A 15,917-nucleotide genomic window follows, 5' to 3' on the forward strand; every position below is an offset into this window, starting at 1 on the left:
CAGTAGAAAACAAAAGTGCAAACACAACTCAGATGAGTACACTGAAGCACCACAGTGCAAAGAACCTCTTGAGAATTTGGACGGATATTATCTGAAAAATGGTATTCAGTTATAAACTTATTACATAGTGAAAGATCTCCAGTGAAGAAAAAAAATGCCTTTAGGGCTGGAGAGATCAATGGGTGAGAAAGATTACAAAAGCTACACAGTCATGACAGTAGTTGTAGAAGTCAGCATAGGAATATTCCAGTGTTAGGAACAGTGCAATGTAAGTGTTATAAACACTAAGGATGGGAAGGATTTAGTTTAAACCAGAAAACTAAAAGAAGAAAAACATATGCTGAGCCTTCAAAATCCACATGGCTGGCTTGACAACCTCTCCAAAACAAACCTTTCTGCTTTAAGCTTTATCCTGCCAAGAATTTTATGTCCGTTCTGTCCACTGCTTGCCCCATGATTGATTCTATCCAGTCAATGGTCTGAACATGCTGCATCGAATATGATTCTTTTGCAGGATTGAAGCCAAAATCTGGGATTTAGTGCACCAATATCCCCAACTAATTTCTTCTGAAATATTTTAGTAGATGATCATTACTGACTTCACTGTAATTGTGGGCTACACAGTAACATGGGCCATCCTTGCACAGCACAGAGGCAGTTTCATCCATGGACATAAGGACACTAGAAATCACTAAGAAGGCATGAGGATGCAGTACTCACTCCCTGTCTGCATTATTTCCCTCTCCAGATAACTCAGCATGAATAGTTGCAATAGAAAACTCTTTTCTACCCATTCATTTAGAAAGATGTTCATAAGAGCTGTTATTTAATGGAGAAGTCATACACAAGAATGGGAATCCTGTGGCAGACAGTAAACACCTCTACCACATATTAAACATATGTAGGGAAAAAAACTGGCAGTCTGCAGGCTTCTTTACTATGAGGTCACTAAAAGACTATAAAGCACACCACTAGTGCACTAAGCACTCTGCAGAAGCTTTTTGGTGCATTGCTACAGCCAACGTTAACACAAATGACAGCTGAACCTTGGAAGCAGTGAAAGGGAAGGTGTGTCAGAAGTCATATGTGTTGGGAATATTCAGAAATCCTTGCATTAAAGTGTTGACTGTATGTTGGGATTTATATCTGGATTGATTGAGGGTGAGCAATTCCAGACCGGGCCCTTTGGCCTGTAGAGTGGCCCCTGAGCCCACAGGACCTGCAGCCCACAGTGATGCAGTTAGAAAACTCACAGCTTATATTAAGGTGTTCTGGGAAGTAATGGGTTTCTAAATGTAGAATTGTAGTTCTAACACTTTAGCCACCTTGAGACTTAGATAAATAAGGGTTGTTTGCATTCTTTGTATAGCCTGTAACGATAAACTAAGTGGCAAACCTATATGACTCACTGCAGGCTGATAATAAAGGGGATTTCAATATGGAAGCTGTATTGGTTGGCGTGTGGTCTGTTCTGTCCCACCTCCCATTATTTAGGGACCCTTGCAACAACTGTATCCACTCGTAAAGGGGAGAACCAGATGTAAAAGCTAACTGTGCTGGTGTCACAGTTGGTGTGTTTGTAAACAGCTTATCCAGGTTTTGTCTGGCTGAAGGGGTGCACCACATACAGAACTGGGAAAGGCAAGAAGTGACTCAGCCTGATAAATCACTCTCACTGGATTGAATAGCAGCCAGGTAAAGGTGATCCAGGTTGTAACAAAGAACTGATATTGCTGCATTAATATATCTGCCAAGGCTTGTGATACCTGCTCCTCTGACACTTTCTGTTCCTGAAATAAATTGTGCTGTGCCTAGTGAAAGCTGCCTGGCCACTGGGAACCTCTGTTGATGTTTCACAGATGGTGCAGAACTGGAAGTGTCCAACAAAGCTTAACTTGCTGAGGTAATCACAGCTAGCCATGGTTGCCCTTCCCAGCCTGGCAAGAGACTCAGCTAGAAGATGACCTACTGAGGAGGAGCCCTAAGACCACAGTGAAATTCTGTTCCAAAGGACTGGAAAGATGAGTGACCCCAGGACACAACAAATCCAAGTATCAACAGAATTCACTCTAAGCAGGCACACTGTGAAGAGTTTTGTTTTACAGATGGCTGTATCTGAAGCAGAGAGGGGGAGCAACCATCCAAACACAGAGAGAGAGAGCCTAAGTTGGGGGTAACAAAGACACCCACAACTCCCAGCTTTATATGCACATTGCAGTTTCTAACATTTTATATCTCTGCTGGCAACACGGATACTCTTTCTGTTTGTATGTATTGGATGTTTGGTAAAATAGCTGCACAAAAAAGTTATGGCAGGAAAAATGTACATTTTTCCACTTGTCTCAGTGGGCAAAACCAGCAACACAGGCCATCTAAGCCTAAAATCAAACCAGAGAGTATTTAAACAAACGTTTAAATGTCTATTAACCAATAGTTATTAGATATTTCAGGTTGTGGTGAATTGCCTTTCTGGGGGAGAAATAACACCACAGGAAACAGAGGAGGAAAGAAGTTTTAAAGCTAACTGTCAGTGACTGATCAGACCAAGACATTTCTACTTACATAAATTTGAGAGGAACTACCCTAGAAAGCATGAGCTATGGACAGAAAATTTGACCCTCCAAGATTTGTGTATGAAGACATTTTTAATAAATAGCCTTTGATAACGTTTTGCTTTCATATAAGGAAATGTTGAAAGAAAGCAAGCCTACTTTATATGGGTAAGAAAATATAATGTTAGCCCTGATAAACCCCTAACATCAGTATGCACAGACATTGGAGCAAATGATTTTTTCAAAAGTCTGCTTTAAACATTTCTCATTAGCTCCTTTACATCAGATACGGATGTGATACAGAAGTGAAATCTAGTAGCAGCTAAAAATGCCACTACAGTAATTGTAAGATAGCTCTTTATCTACAGGCAGCTGCCATCAGTCCATATTAATTTATCTAAAGGGGCTTCACACTGTGGCAAATAGCAATAGCAAATGAGGTAAGAGAAAGAAAAAGCCTTGAGATAAATAACTGCAAATATTCTAGCTGTCTCACAGTAGCCATTAAATAAGAGTCTTTACTTAAAAATATAGCCTTTCTTAATTAATCATAACTTTGTTTTAGTTTCATTTTTTTCCCAATGGGCCCTTTCTTTACAAACACCTTTTCTGCAAACAAAACTTAAATTCCAGAGACTTTTAAATACCAACAGAGTTCTGTAATATTCAATTTTCTTAGAGAACTCTTTTTGAGTGTTTACACATATTTTTGATTGTGGGTCTGTATCTGAAAAACTCCTGGATGTTCATAATACTATAGTTCTCTTGAGGGAAGACAAACAAACATTTCAGATGAGTTGTTACAGAATGTAGAGGTTCCTCTGCATTGCTTGGAGCTGATAGATATTATATAGAAGGGAAGTTACAGAATCTCTAGAGTTCAAGCTTAGCAGGAATGAAATATAATTCCTGTTCCTGAAGGCAAAGTATGTCTTAAGAAACACTTGTTTTCCCATTTTACATATTTTTGTCATCTTTCCACAGTTAATCTTAAAATGTACTGAAGCAATAACATCTATATTTTAAGAAAGTCAACATTTACTATTCTCCCTTCAACTAAAAGTTTTTCTATGGCCCTTCATGAAAGTCATATACGTGTGTGCATGGACGTTTTCAGGAGGCTTCAGGGTAGATACTATTTTTTGCCATGAGACACATGACCATGATTTTTACAACAGTTTTTTGAGAGACTGGCTGATTATCCTGAGACCATGAGCAAATGTTATGTCTAATAACAAGTGCTAAATCCAGCTCTTACCTGCTTCTGCAGAGACTGCTTTTTTTTCCTAGCTGGACACCCTAAGGAATGTGTAAATGAATCAATAGGGGAGAAGAACAGCTATCATGTGATAAAAGGAACTGTGGCTCTTCAAAAGAGGAGCAAGCAGACAGAATTTCCACACAGGGAGGACTCCCTCAACTCCTCTTTCAGGCTACTTTAACTTTTGAATAGCACCCCAAAATGCCCCTCATTATGAAAACATATGAGATACATGATTCCTGTGCCTTTTTTTTGGTTTGTGGTTTTTTTTTTTTTTTTTTTTTTTTTTTTTTTTTTTTTTTTTTTTTTTAAAGTCTTTTATATCATCTTTATTTTCCCAGACTTGGAATACCATTATTCTGAAGTCTGAAGTTTACTGAGTATCATCAGATTTTTAGTGATGGCAGTAGTGGTGAAAAGAGTAAGTTTTATGCATTTCAAAATCAACACTCATATAAAATTGTTTAGAGATATTTCCTAGAATACTACAATGGCAAGCATTAAACTCCTGCAACATAGAACTGCCTTCCATTCTGCTTCTGCATACTCCTTTCCTGGGATACTCCCACAAGACAAATAACAAATATCAACTCCAATGCTCCTAACACCAAGGCTTAAAGAAAATCCACAATACACTGCCTGATATCTTAAGGATGCAAATAATTTCCTAGTACTCATGACTCTCCACAATACTACAGAGTGCTACATTCAAACCTTTCAGCTCCAATTTCACCAACCCAAACAATCTCAGAAAGGATTGGTCTGTATCCACAAACTGGATTGAGACAAACACTAGAATGACCAGCAGCATTGCAATAGTTAACAGAGTTGCCAGACAAGTGATAATAATAGGCTTCAACACTAATCCTCTTGTGAGCAGATGGGGAAAAAAGCTCATAGTTTCTTTAGTTCTCTTGTTCCAGTCTGGCTGCTAATTCAAAACACAGTTATAGATCAGTTTACATTGTGAAGGTCATATCCACAAAGCCAGGAACATTCCTTCTTTTAACAGTAGTACAGGCTCACAAAATCTGTGCAAATGGAGACGCAAATCTAAGCCATTAGGGATGTCTGGATCTCCACCCTCAATGGACTGGTCAAAACCAGAAGGCACCAGTGCTTTATTTCAGGTCAGAAAGATGCTTTGTACTGGCCCTTCTAACTGTCCCTACGCCACCATGAGACTGTGCCGTCCTACAGCCACATGAACTTGATTCTGTCCTGATGAAACTGAACTGAAAGATACACTACAGCAAGGATATTCAGTTTGCCAGAATGAAACTGTTCTAAGTCAAGCCCCCAAAAGACCTTCATCAAATGTTTGCTTCTACAGACCCATTCCTACTGGTTTACCCTGCTTTGTAAATATGCATACAGCCACAGTGCCAGTTACCTTCATAGATTCGAGTGGTTTTTGAATCAAACTCTAAAACCCAAATGATCTTCAGAGTTTTCCACGTTCTTCAAAGGGAACCAAAACCAAAGCTCATATTAAATGAGTTTTGCAGCAGGGGGAGGAGTGGGAAGAGGGGAAAGGAAGAGTAAAAAAAGAGAATGAGGGATGCTGCTGTCTGCTATTTCCTCAGTCATTTAGAGTGGGAACCTGAGAGACTGGAGACAAAACACCTTCAAAGACATGAAGGATCAGGTATTGGTTTCTTGGGGACCGGACACACTATTCACTTTTTATTTGGCAGTGGAGTTGCTTGGAAGGAGCCATTGACTACTGTCATAAACAACAGGTATTTAGCCAGCAGGGGCAAGGAAACACTTCAAAATTTGCACCTATAATTTACTGGGGTGTTTGCAGCAATGTATCCTGTTTGATATAGTAAATTAAGCAGGAGTAGCTGGGTGTATTTTTATTTTGCCAGCTAAATTTCTACTTAGTCATGTTGCCTATCAAAAATAAAAGAGTTTGTCTTCACAGCCTTGGATGCCATGCCCGAGCTGTGAAACCCATCTGAACAAGTTCAGTCAGTGTGAAAAAGCCCTATGCACTTTCTGCTGACTTCAGACCACCAGAAGGAATACTGTGCCTCCACTGAGGCAAGAGTTCATGAGTTGTCTGCACTACTTCAGAATAGGTGTACAGTATTTCTTAGTGCCCAGTGCTGGGAGGCACTGTGTCTTCTCATCTATTCAAGCAAAACACTTCACTTCAAATTTAAATGTAAACAAAAGTAATTTTCTGTTAAGGCCAACAAACCAGGCTGATTTCAATCCAGTCTCTGATTTTTCCTAAAAGATTTAAATTTCAGAAGCCTTTCTTTTCAAAGAAGGGCATTTTATAAGGTTACCCACAGGAACAAACACTGCAGCTTGGCTTATTGTAACCTCCACTCCTTTCCCTTCACGTCCTAAATAGCCACCCTTGTGTATCCCTTTTTACAGTCACTTCAATACCCTAAACTTATTTTCCAATGCCTAACATCTTGCCACTACAGTTCTTCTACATGCTCAGACCTACTATCTAGTACTTTTCTCACATATCCCCTATGTCACCAACACCCATATTCCCAATATCGTCAGTATTGAAGCCAAGCCATTTGTTTTATCCACTACAGCACTTCAGTATGACTATGGCTCCCAACGATGTCGCCTATGCCTGCTCCAAAAGCTCATCTCACAACATCATATGCTTTAACTGGTTTTGGTTCTCTGCCTGGGGAAGATGAAAAAAGTGCTATTAGAACTAAAATATCTGCTTAGTGCTAGACATACCTTCCAAACAGACAAGGAAATGATTTACTAACATTTCTATTTGTGGGGACACCAATCCTTTACAAAGTCACTGGTTTTCAAGAAACATTTAAGAACTTTACATTTTTAAGACCCCCTAATACACAGAGAAATGTTTCTGAAACTGATCTGTCATTTTCAAAATTTACCAGAAAGAAGAGTTAATATAAACTCCAGTCTCAGCAGGACTATTTCCATAGGAACCAAACCAGGTTAAGAAAAGCTGATTTTATACTGAAGTGAAGCAATCAGATAAAAGTGGATTGAAACCATTTCTTATTACTCTTACGTGGGGCTGGATTTCCTAGATGGAGCTGCCAAAAATATGCTAATGTACATGGCTCAATATAGTTTTCAATACACAATAAAAGAAAAAGAAAGCAAAACTTTCTGGGGGAATTTCAGACTGTCTCAGTCTATAATTATTGTTCCTATCAAAATATCCTGTGGCTATGGAGAAAAAGGCATTCTCACAAGGTTTTTAAATTATTCATATTCTTGAGTTGTAAAACCTCTCATCTGTCACAGATTACTCAAGGACTCTCAAGAGGAAACCCTGAAAATATTATACTGTCTTCATACAGGAGGTATTTTCCCAACATCCAAATAGCTTCAAAATGAATTTATCTTGAAATAGCAAGAAACCATCAACAGAAAGCCTTCTTGTATCTCTGCTGAAGAAAAAGGGAGCGCAAGGACTGCAACCAGTAATTCAGAAAAGAGCAGAAAAAAAATTGTCATGTATAAACCCACCTAAAGACTACACTTAAGGGAGCTGTATCAGCTCATTAATGTCCTTGAACCCACTTTACCCTAATGCCTACAACTAAAAAAAAGCAGCAAGGAACCCAAAAGGGAAAGGGGTAACAGCGACTTACCTATGAGATACATGCCAATCCAGTCCCCTGCATCCACTTCCTCTTTTATATCCCAATATATCACTAGGTCCTGTGAATGCCCAATGGAGTAGTAGGAGCTGCTGACCATCAGGGTGGACCGGCTGTCTGAAGTGACAAGGTCTGTGTCACTGGTAGATCTAGGAATGGTGACTGTCTCATGGGAATTGTTCCTGATTTCCATGTTATGGAACTGGTCAGGGTTATAGCTGTATCTGAGAGGCTCTTTGCACCGGCGCCGATTTTGTGAGTTCCTAGATGGAGATGCCATGGCTGCCAGGCCCAGGAACCTGTTTTGGTACAGATTCTGTGAAGAAAAAAAAAGAAAGGATAGTATTTACAGTGTTATTAATTTTACGGTGATATCAGAGCTCAAGAAAAGTAGTAAGTTACAGCAAGAAAGTAGCAGATCTTTTTCCATTTATCATTGCAAAAAAGAGACATGAAAAGAGGCAGCAAGAACAGTGCTAACTCAACTCCTACTCTGTAACTCTTACCATGAAAGCAAGTGTAAGAGCAAGCCTTGCACCACTAAGCTCAGCCATAACTGAGCTTGGCAGTGTAAGGAAATTAATAGGAGCTGGCTTCCTCCATGTTAATGCACATGTCCAGACACAAACACCATGACTACAGAACTGCCAGAGAGCCACCCTCCTTTGACATCATGAGATAGTCTCACTTCTGACACCTGGAGTTAAGTGTTGGCCCCACTATTTCTTGCTACGTTAGCAAAGGAATCCTTAGGGCACAGCCACTCTAGAGACCATATTTCATCTGGAGAGACCAGTTAGCAGTGAGTAAGAGCTGTTCCTCCCTGCTCAGTATCTGAAAAGAGAGTGCCATGAAAACAGAGTTAACCCTGCTACAAAAATAGAGATGTCCTCACAGAAATATAAGCACACAGTCAGTGTTGCAATGTCCCTCTGTACAGCTGATGGCTGCCAATGCTACACCTCTGATCTGGTTTTTGCAGAGACTGTGAGATACTAGGCACTCTCTGCTCAGGTAGGAATTTATGAATGCACCAGACAACTAATGACAACTGGGAAGGTTACTGCAGAGTAGTCATTGTCCTAGTAGTTGAAAAATATTTTAATTTCAACCTACCCTTCCTCAAGGCAAGCTGAGTGCCTTGTACAAAATGTGTCTTGGTGCACAAGTTAAGAGCTTTTGTGACACAGCAGATGGAGAATGCTTAAGTTATGACTGGGTTAAATTCTGATGTGAAGACATTCTTTGATACTGATCAAAATATTAGTTATTCCTGACTTCTGTACTACTTGTTTTTCCATTTTCTGTCCCAGCTTTCCCTCTTCTCTCCCTGCAGCTCTGTTATTTCAATCACTCAGCTTTTCATTATTCATTAGCCTTCCATTATCCGTCTGTTGCCAACCATGCTGTCAAGTCTGTTAGACAGAAAACCAGACAGCTTTCCAGTATGCAATGAAATGCTTTTCACATGATCAGAAGTCAAATCGTCCTTTTGAACTCAAACAAATTAAGTGGCAGAAAATCATAGCTTCTTTGTCCAGCCAAGCAGTTATTTAATGCAGGCTTTATTAAGGCTATGGTAGCACGGAAGAATATTAAGTCCTGAAAAAGAACCCTAATATTGTCTTTATTAATACTGTTTAGGGCAGAATAATTAAGTACCCTATTATTGTATCTTAGGATTCTGTTGCACAAAAACTGTACAGAGAGCAAAAAATTCAGCTGGCATGTTTGTACCCCTAGAATATGCTGTCACTTAGCAAACACTGCCCAACAACACTTACAATCCGCTGACCCAAATTCTCACTTACTGCATTAAACAGGGTTTATAAGCAAAAATAGCTCTGATGGGAATGCCACACATTATAGGAAGTGACGCAAGACTAAAGCTAATAATGCAAAAGGTATCTCTTCCTTGGGAAGGGAAGGGAAGGGAAGGGAAGGGAAGGGAAGGGAAGGGAAGGGAAGGGAAGGGAAGGGAAGGGAAGGGAAGGGAAGGGAAGGGAAGGGAAGGGAAGGGAAGGGAAGGGAAGGGAAGGGAAGGGAAGGGAAGGGAAGGGAAGGGAAGGGAAGGGAAGGGAAGGGAAGGGAAGGGAAGGGAAGGGAAGGGAAGGGAAGGGAAGGGAAGGGAAGGGAAGGGAAGGGAAGGGAAGGGAAGGGAAGGGAAGGGTATTGTGTTGCATTTGCTGAACATCTCATCCTGTCTTTTTTTTTTTGCTGCTTCTTTTCTTGCATTTATTCACTGTTTGGAAAGAGTTCACAGTATAAAGACCAAAATACCACATAAACAGAAAATGCATCTTTTTTTATCAAGAAACATGTTGTGAACATTTTCTAATCTGGGATGCACAAGCAGGCACACAAACTATCACACTCTAGTCAGTAAATTAAAATTATTGGTAGTTTTCTGTCACTTAGCAAAGAAGGCACTGGATGTCACAACAGAATCTGACATAACTAGAATTGGTTTTAGTCTGGATTAGTCTATATCATTAGCATGGGTTCCTTTGCTCACTCTGCTACCCAAAAGCTACTTCAGTTCAAAGGCAGACATTTTATTCCTGGTGACAAATTACTCCAGGGAGCAGTGGTTCTGCAGATACTTTCATTTTTGAATGTTAATGGATGTAGAATATTAATTAACTGCATACCTTAAAATTAAACTAGACTTAAACATTTTTTTCAGCTTCAGCATGACTTTAAGCAGTTGTAATAAAAATGTTATATTAATCACTCTGCTTGAACTCTCTAATTTCCAGTTTTCCTGTATGTTGATGCCAATGGAACAAATGGCTTAATTTTAAAGCAACCCAGAAGGCCAAATTCTCCATAAATCCAAGTCTCTTGTATTTCCAGAAAATCCCAAAACTGAAAAAAAAAAACCCCAAATGAAAGAAATAGTCACACATAATTATCTGGATTAAACAGTGGCATAAAAATACAAGCACAGCTGTATGAGTAAGTAGAAAAGAGGATAGGTAAAGGTGTTATTCCACATTTTATTACCAGATTTTCATGATTCATATATAACTATTTAAGCCCCCAAGCCCTGATGATAGAGTCCCAGCCATGGTGAGACAGTTTTAAAAACTGGGAAGACATCCTCTTGATGTTTTGTGAAAGCAATCTGATCCATCCAGGATATTTAACATATTTTTAAAATTATGTCTTTTTTAGGGATGTGAGGTTAGTATTTACTCTGTCCTCTAGCAGAGGTGTTTACACTACACATGCTACACTAAACGTTCACTTCTAATACGAAGTGTAAAATATAAAGGGAGAACAAAGAAAGGCCAAATGTTGGCTGTCAACAAACACCTCTTCATTTCTGCCTCAAAACAGTCATTCTACAGCTGCTTCTACAGTCAGTGCCTGCAGGAGAGTTTCCACCCAGGGACACTCTGCACAAAATGACCCCCAGGCTTCATTTTCCCACTCACTCCTCTCACCGCTGATTTTCAAAGAGCTCTGGAAAGCTTTGTCTCTAAAGATCTACCAGATACATGACAGTCCTACCCAAAATTAGATATTTGGAGGATTATCTGTGAGCAGCAGTTGCCTCTTATTTTTCTCACTTAGTCCAGCTAATGCAAACAAACACCTGAAAAATTATTTTAAGATTTTTTTTCCTCCTATATAAATCCAACTGCAATACTAACAGGGAAAGTAGGAAGGGGTAGCCTAAAGGAAATGACAGATGAGATCTGACTGTAAAGAAAACTGCCTTCAAAAATATAAACATAGAAAATCTGTAATCAGTAAATACCAAGAAAAAATCTCACAGTTTCTTCCCACATTCTCTCCCTTTCTCACTCACACCTCTCTCCTTTCCCAATTGGTGTTTGGCATTTGGAAAGCACAGAGCTGTTGTCACCAATGCCTTTTCCTTCACCACCTGAAAAAAATGCACTCAGTGGTACTCAGGTCTCCCTCTCTGAGACAAGAAGAATCCTCTGCCTGAGAGGCTTCACATAGTTACTGCTAGCTGAGTTTCACCACAGGATTTAGAGCTGCCATGGAAGCATCCCTTGGAAGACTGTAGGGTTTAATGTTAGGGGTTTGTTTGGTAGTTTGGTTTTTTGTTTAGTTTTGTTTGTTTAGTTGGTTTGGTTTTTAACATCTGCAAGGATCCAGCTCTGTTCTCTGTTCAGACAATTAAGATTTGTCTTCCAGAAACTTGGACTGATACCATTTACCTCTGATTGCTGGAATATGGATTTATGCAGGTCAGGATGGTGGTACAATGGACTTTCACTGTTCATACCAAAGAAAGAGTAGGATTGAAACACAACCCATCACTGGAGCCCTGGCAGATGAAGAAACCTAAGAGAACAAGGTGACAATATTAGCCACCAGGACAGTGGGCTCAAAGTAGTTACTCAGATATCTGCAAGCATCACTGCAACGCAAATTTCAAGGGCAAGTGTTGAGAAAGACAATGAGATAACTTTCTGTGATGGGAAGCTTGGGACACAGCACATTGATCCACCTGAAAATTTAATATGCCAGTAGTCAAGTCTCATATCATAGGCAAATCAAATGTGAAGTCAGTCTCTTGGTTGCACCACCAGACATTAGGGCTCTCCTGATCAGCTTTTAGCTGTCATTTTCAAGGCTTATGTGTTTGGTTTTTTTTTTTTTTTTTTTTTTTTTTTAAGGCAACAAGGAGCTAAGACTGATTTAAAAGTAAAAAATTAGGGTACTCTGGTAAAAGTGAAAAATTACCTCAGCAGAACCCTTTGGACCAGCTTTCAACAAGGTAAGAGCATGTGTGTCAAGAAGGATATTGTACTAAGAGAAACAGTAAGTAGGGTGGTAACAGCCTGTATGAAAGATTCGGTCAGCTGGATGAGAGAAAACCTAAAAAGACTTAGAAAACCTAGTCATAGCCCAGGTATGAATACCCAGGGTGAAATCCTGAGGCTTGGCCAGAAAGGCAAGTAGGAAAACAACAGTACCTACAGTCATCAAACTATGATGTGATGGGAATCTGCCAGCCAGAGCTTTGAGGAAGACCTTTAACTTGAAGGTGAGGCTGCTGAAAGGGCTTTCAGCATGTAAAACTCTTTTATTAAAGCTTAAATTAGAATTGGGTAAGTTCTGAAGAACAGGAAACTCACCTCTGCTGCATGGAAGAGCAAAGAACTGGGTGAAAGCAAAAGTATATGATAATCTTGCTGCTGCTCCTTACAGGGCAGGACTTTTCCCTCCAGCCTTGCTCTCAACTCAGCAATGTGAAGTCTTTCTTCAGAGCAAACTCTCTCACTTTCCATAGCCCTGAATACTTATTGCAGGATCTACTTCTGGGTCTTCCCAGGAACCTTCTCATCTTCACCTCCACTGCAGACCTGCTGTGGAGACATCTCTTCCCCATCTGCTCTCCCCACCCATAGCACTGAGGGCCCCTTAGCTGCCACCATTCAGCTGCCTTCCGTGAAACTACACTATCCTTTCATCAAACTCTGAGGCAGGAAAAGGCAAATGAAATATTTTGATTTCTGCCCTTCTGGCTGGGGACAGTCCCCAACACAGCACATGGTACCTGCATGGTACATGCACAGCAAATTTAACCATTTGCATTTTCCATCGCTGTGGGCGCAGTACAGTTGACTATACAAAATGCAAGGCAATGCAGAGGTAAGAAAGAACACTATTCAAAAGTGAGCTGCAATCAAGGCTACAGCTTCAGCTATCATAACCACCTCCTATCAACCTACTGCCACCTATCTCAACTACTTATTTATCATCCTGTGAGGAAAAAAAATCCCTTTGGACATTTGAATTTTGGAAGAATTAACATAATGCTTAGAAAAAAATTAGATTTTTTTAAGGCATAGCTTATACTACAGCCAAATCCAGTAAACAGGGTTTAGAGTGAAAAATGTTATGCAAAGTCTTCTCCATACCATCAAGTATCTGACTTGCTGTAAACATAAAACCCAACACTAGAGTCATTAAGCTAGGGATTGGAGAATGCCATGAAGCCAAAGGATTTGTAGAGCACAGAGAACTTTGTAGCATTGGTCCAGTTATTTTAGAGGCATAGGAATGGCTTCTTAGAGCTCCAAAGGAATCGTTTAATAGCCCAAGAGAGTTGCAGGCTTACATGGTTTACTGACATCCTTTTCCCTGCAAGATATTACAGAGCTCATAGATGAAACTGCTGCTCTTGGAAAAGCTGAAAACATTTCAGAGGAGTTGTTAGGGGTTAGGTTTTGTTCCTTTATACTCTAAAGAATTTTTTCCCCATAAGTTACCAAGTAGACTAAATGTCATACTTAAGACTATTTAACAAAACAAAGGGATGGTCGAAGGTTGGAGGGGGAGTGGGGTTTTGGGGCAGAAAAAAGGACAGAGCTTCAGGTAGTCTCTCTCTGGTTTTTGGCATTCGGGGAGGATCCTACAAAGGCACCGAGACCAAACTGCCCTGAGTTTTTGTGAAGCAAAGTCCTCGAAGTTCTTGGTACTGTTTTTGTTATCAATGCCGTAGTTGTTTATTTTTGTTGTTGTTTGTTTGTTTGTTTTATACATACCAGTAAAGAACTGCTATTTCTATTTCCAAAATCTTTTGCCTAAAAGCTTTTAACTGAAAAAATTATAATTAGAAAAAGGGGGGGGGGGGGGTGGTGGTTTACATTCTCCATTCCAAGGGAAGCTCCAGCTTTCCCTGGCAGATACCTGTCTTCCCAAACCAAGACAGGAGTGCATGCCATAGAACCACTAGAGAATTTTAAGAGCATTTGTCTCAATATTGCACATCTATGGCACAATACAGACATATATATATATAATGACCACTAATCAGACATCAAAGACATTATACATCAGCAGCAGGGCAAATGGATGTTATTAGGCAGTTCATTTTTCCATTTTCTGACCTTTGTGCATTTCCAGTCCAGCTGTAGTGCTATGTTAATGTATCCTCTTACATTTAACTTTGCTTCAGTGATGTGCAAATCAGTGCACAAATTAGAATCAAAATGAAAGAGCTGGCCTGAAGGTCAGCCCGGCAAGGTTTGGTGCTGGCGGGTGGGATTGATTCCTGATGCAGGCCTATTAGTCATAAGGCAGAAAAAAGTGGCAGCACAGTAATGAGGATACTTTTACCATCTACAGAGCAAAAGCACAATTAAGAGCAGTCCATATTTTCTGAGAGCACTTAAACAATCTCCTGGGGACAAGAAGATAGAAGCGGGAATATGGGGCAATGATTGGAAGGAAATTCTTGGGGTTCAGAAAAAGGAAGAAAATTAATAGTGCTTTTTTTTCTTCTCTTTGTGAATGTACTACAAAAGATTAATGTCTGATGAAGCCAAGAGAGCATGCTAAAAGACACACACATCACATTAAGATTTGTACTCCTGTAAGTATATAAACCAAAGAATTTTCTGAAAAACAACAACAACAAAAAAGACATTTTACAAGTTTTACATGAGATGACACCAAATTTCTCCACTTCATGTTTAAGAGCAACTAACAATCTTACATTCGAGACATTTGCACTGAGTAAGTGATAATCCACTCACAGTTCACTATATAAAGCACTAGGAAGTTTCTGAAATGGAATGCAACTAAGTACAAAATTAATTTCTTATTTTCTCTTAAACCCGTAGCGGGAAAAACAGTCTTGTCTCAGCAGTTTAGCACAGCAGGGGATGAGAAACAGCCATCAGCCTTATCCATTACTGAAAAAAAGATCTGAAAACACTGCCAACATTTTTAAAGGACATATTCAAGTACACAAGAACAGGTAAATATGCAATATGGCCTGAATATAAAATCTCAAAAAGATAATTGTAAGAAAATTGGAAAAGGGTCGGCATGATAATATCTTTAATCAAGATAACACCACACAGCTTCACTCTGTTCTTTCCATACTAGTAAATGAAAGAAATGAGCTCAGGATCTGCTCATACACTACAGTCAAATACTCCAAACTCAAGGCTCACCTTTGTTCATGCTTTATGATGCACATAATAGGAAATTTATATCTTTTACTTGGTTGGTTCTAAACACCAGAAGCAGGCAGAGAAGTCTGCAGCTGCACCAGAAGAAGGGCAGTCTCAACAGGTGCAAGATGAAGCATTTGTACATAGCACAACACACCCCACCATGCCAAGCATCCTTGTGTCCACTATGGCCACTAAGGACACTATGCCAGATTCAGAGATACACAAGTCCTTGTGACTGTAGGGCCAAAGCCTAAAAACCTCCATTCTTTATCATTTCAAACCCAAGGACAATATTTATGGACAACAATCACGGAAGGAAGAAAACCAAACATTCTGTAGCAGGCACTAGTATTGGTTTAATCCACCTTTAAAAGTAGAGAAGCATCACTCTAAGAAGAGGGTTGTCTCAAAAAGCCTATGTCCCCCATACTGGCCAGTTTAGAATCACTGCCACATTTATGATGTCCACTGCAAGTGAGACTCTGCTAACCTCCCAGGAATGATACTTAATCCAAGGGGCTTT

The 15,917-nt window shown here is 39.7% G+C and overlaps 1 protein-coding gene across 2 annotated transcripts in view; it reads right to left on the reverse strand.

Annotated features, from left to right (window-relative positions):
* HECW1 (HECT, C2 and WW domain containing E3 ubiquitin protein ligase 1) overlaps positions 1-15,917 on the reverse strand; it is a 258,375-nt gene that overhangs the window by 156,746 nt on the left and 85,712 nt on the right. For both annotated transcript variants that reach the window (XM_066322766.1, XM_066322776.1), the window contains exon 2: positions 7,434-7,758. In XM_066322766.1, the coding sequence (XP_066178863.1) occupies positions 7,434-7,758 (325 nt within the window). The remainder of the gene's footprint in view (positions 1-7,433; positions 7,759-15,917) is intronic.

The sequence above is a fragment of the Sylvia atricapilla genome, chromosome 1 (genome assembly GCF_009819655.1).
Source record: "Sylvia atricapilla isolate bSylAtr1 chromosome 1, bSylAtr1.pri, whole genome shotgun sequence".
NCBI classification, from domain to species: Eukaryota; Metazoa; Chordata; class Aves; order Passeriformes; family Sylviidae; genus Sylvia; species Sylvia atricapilla.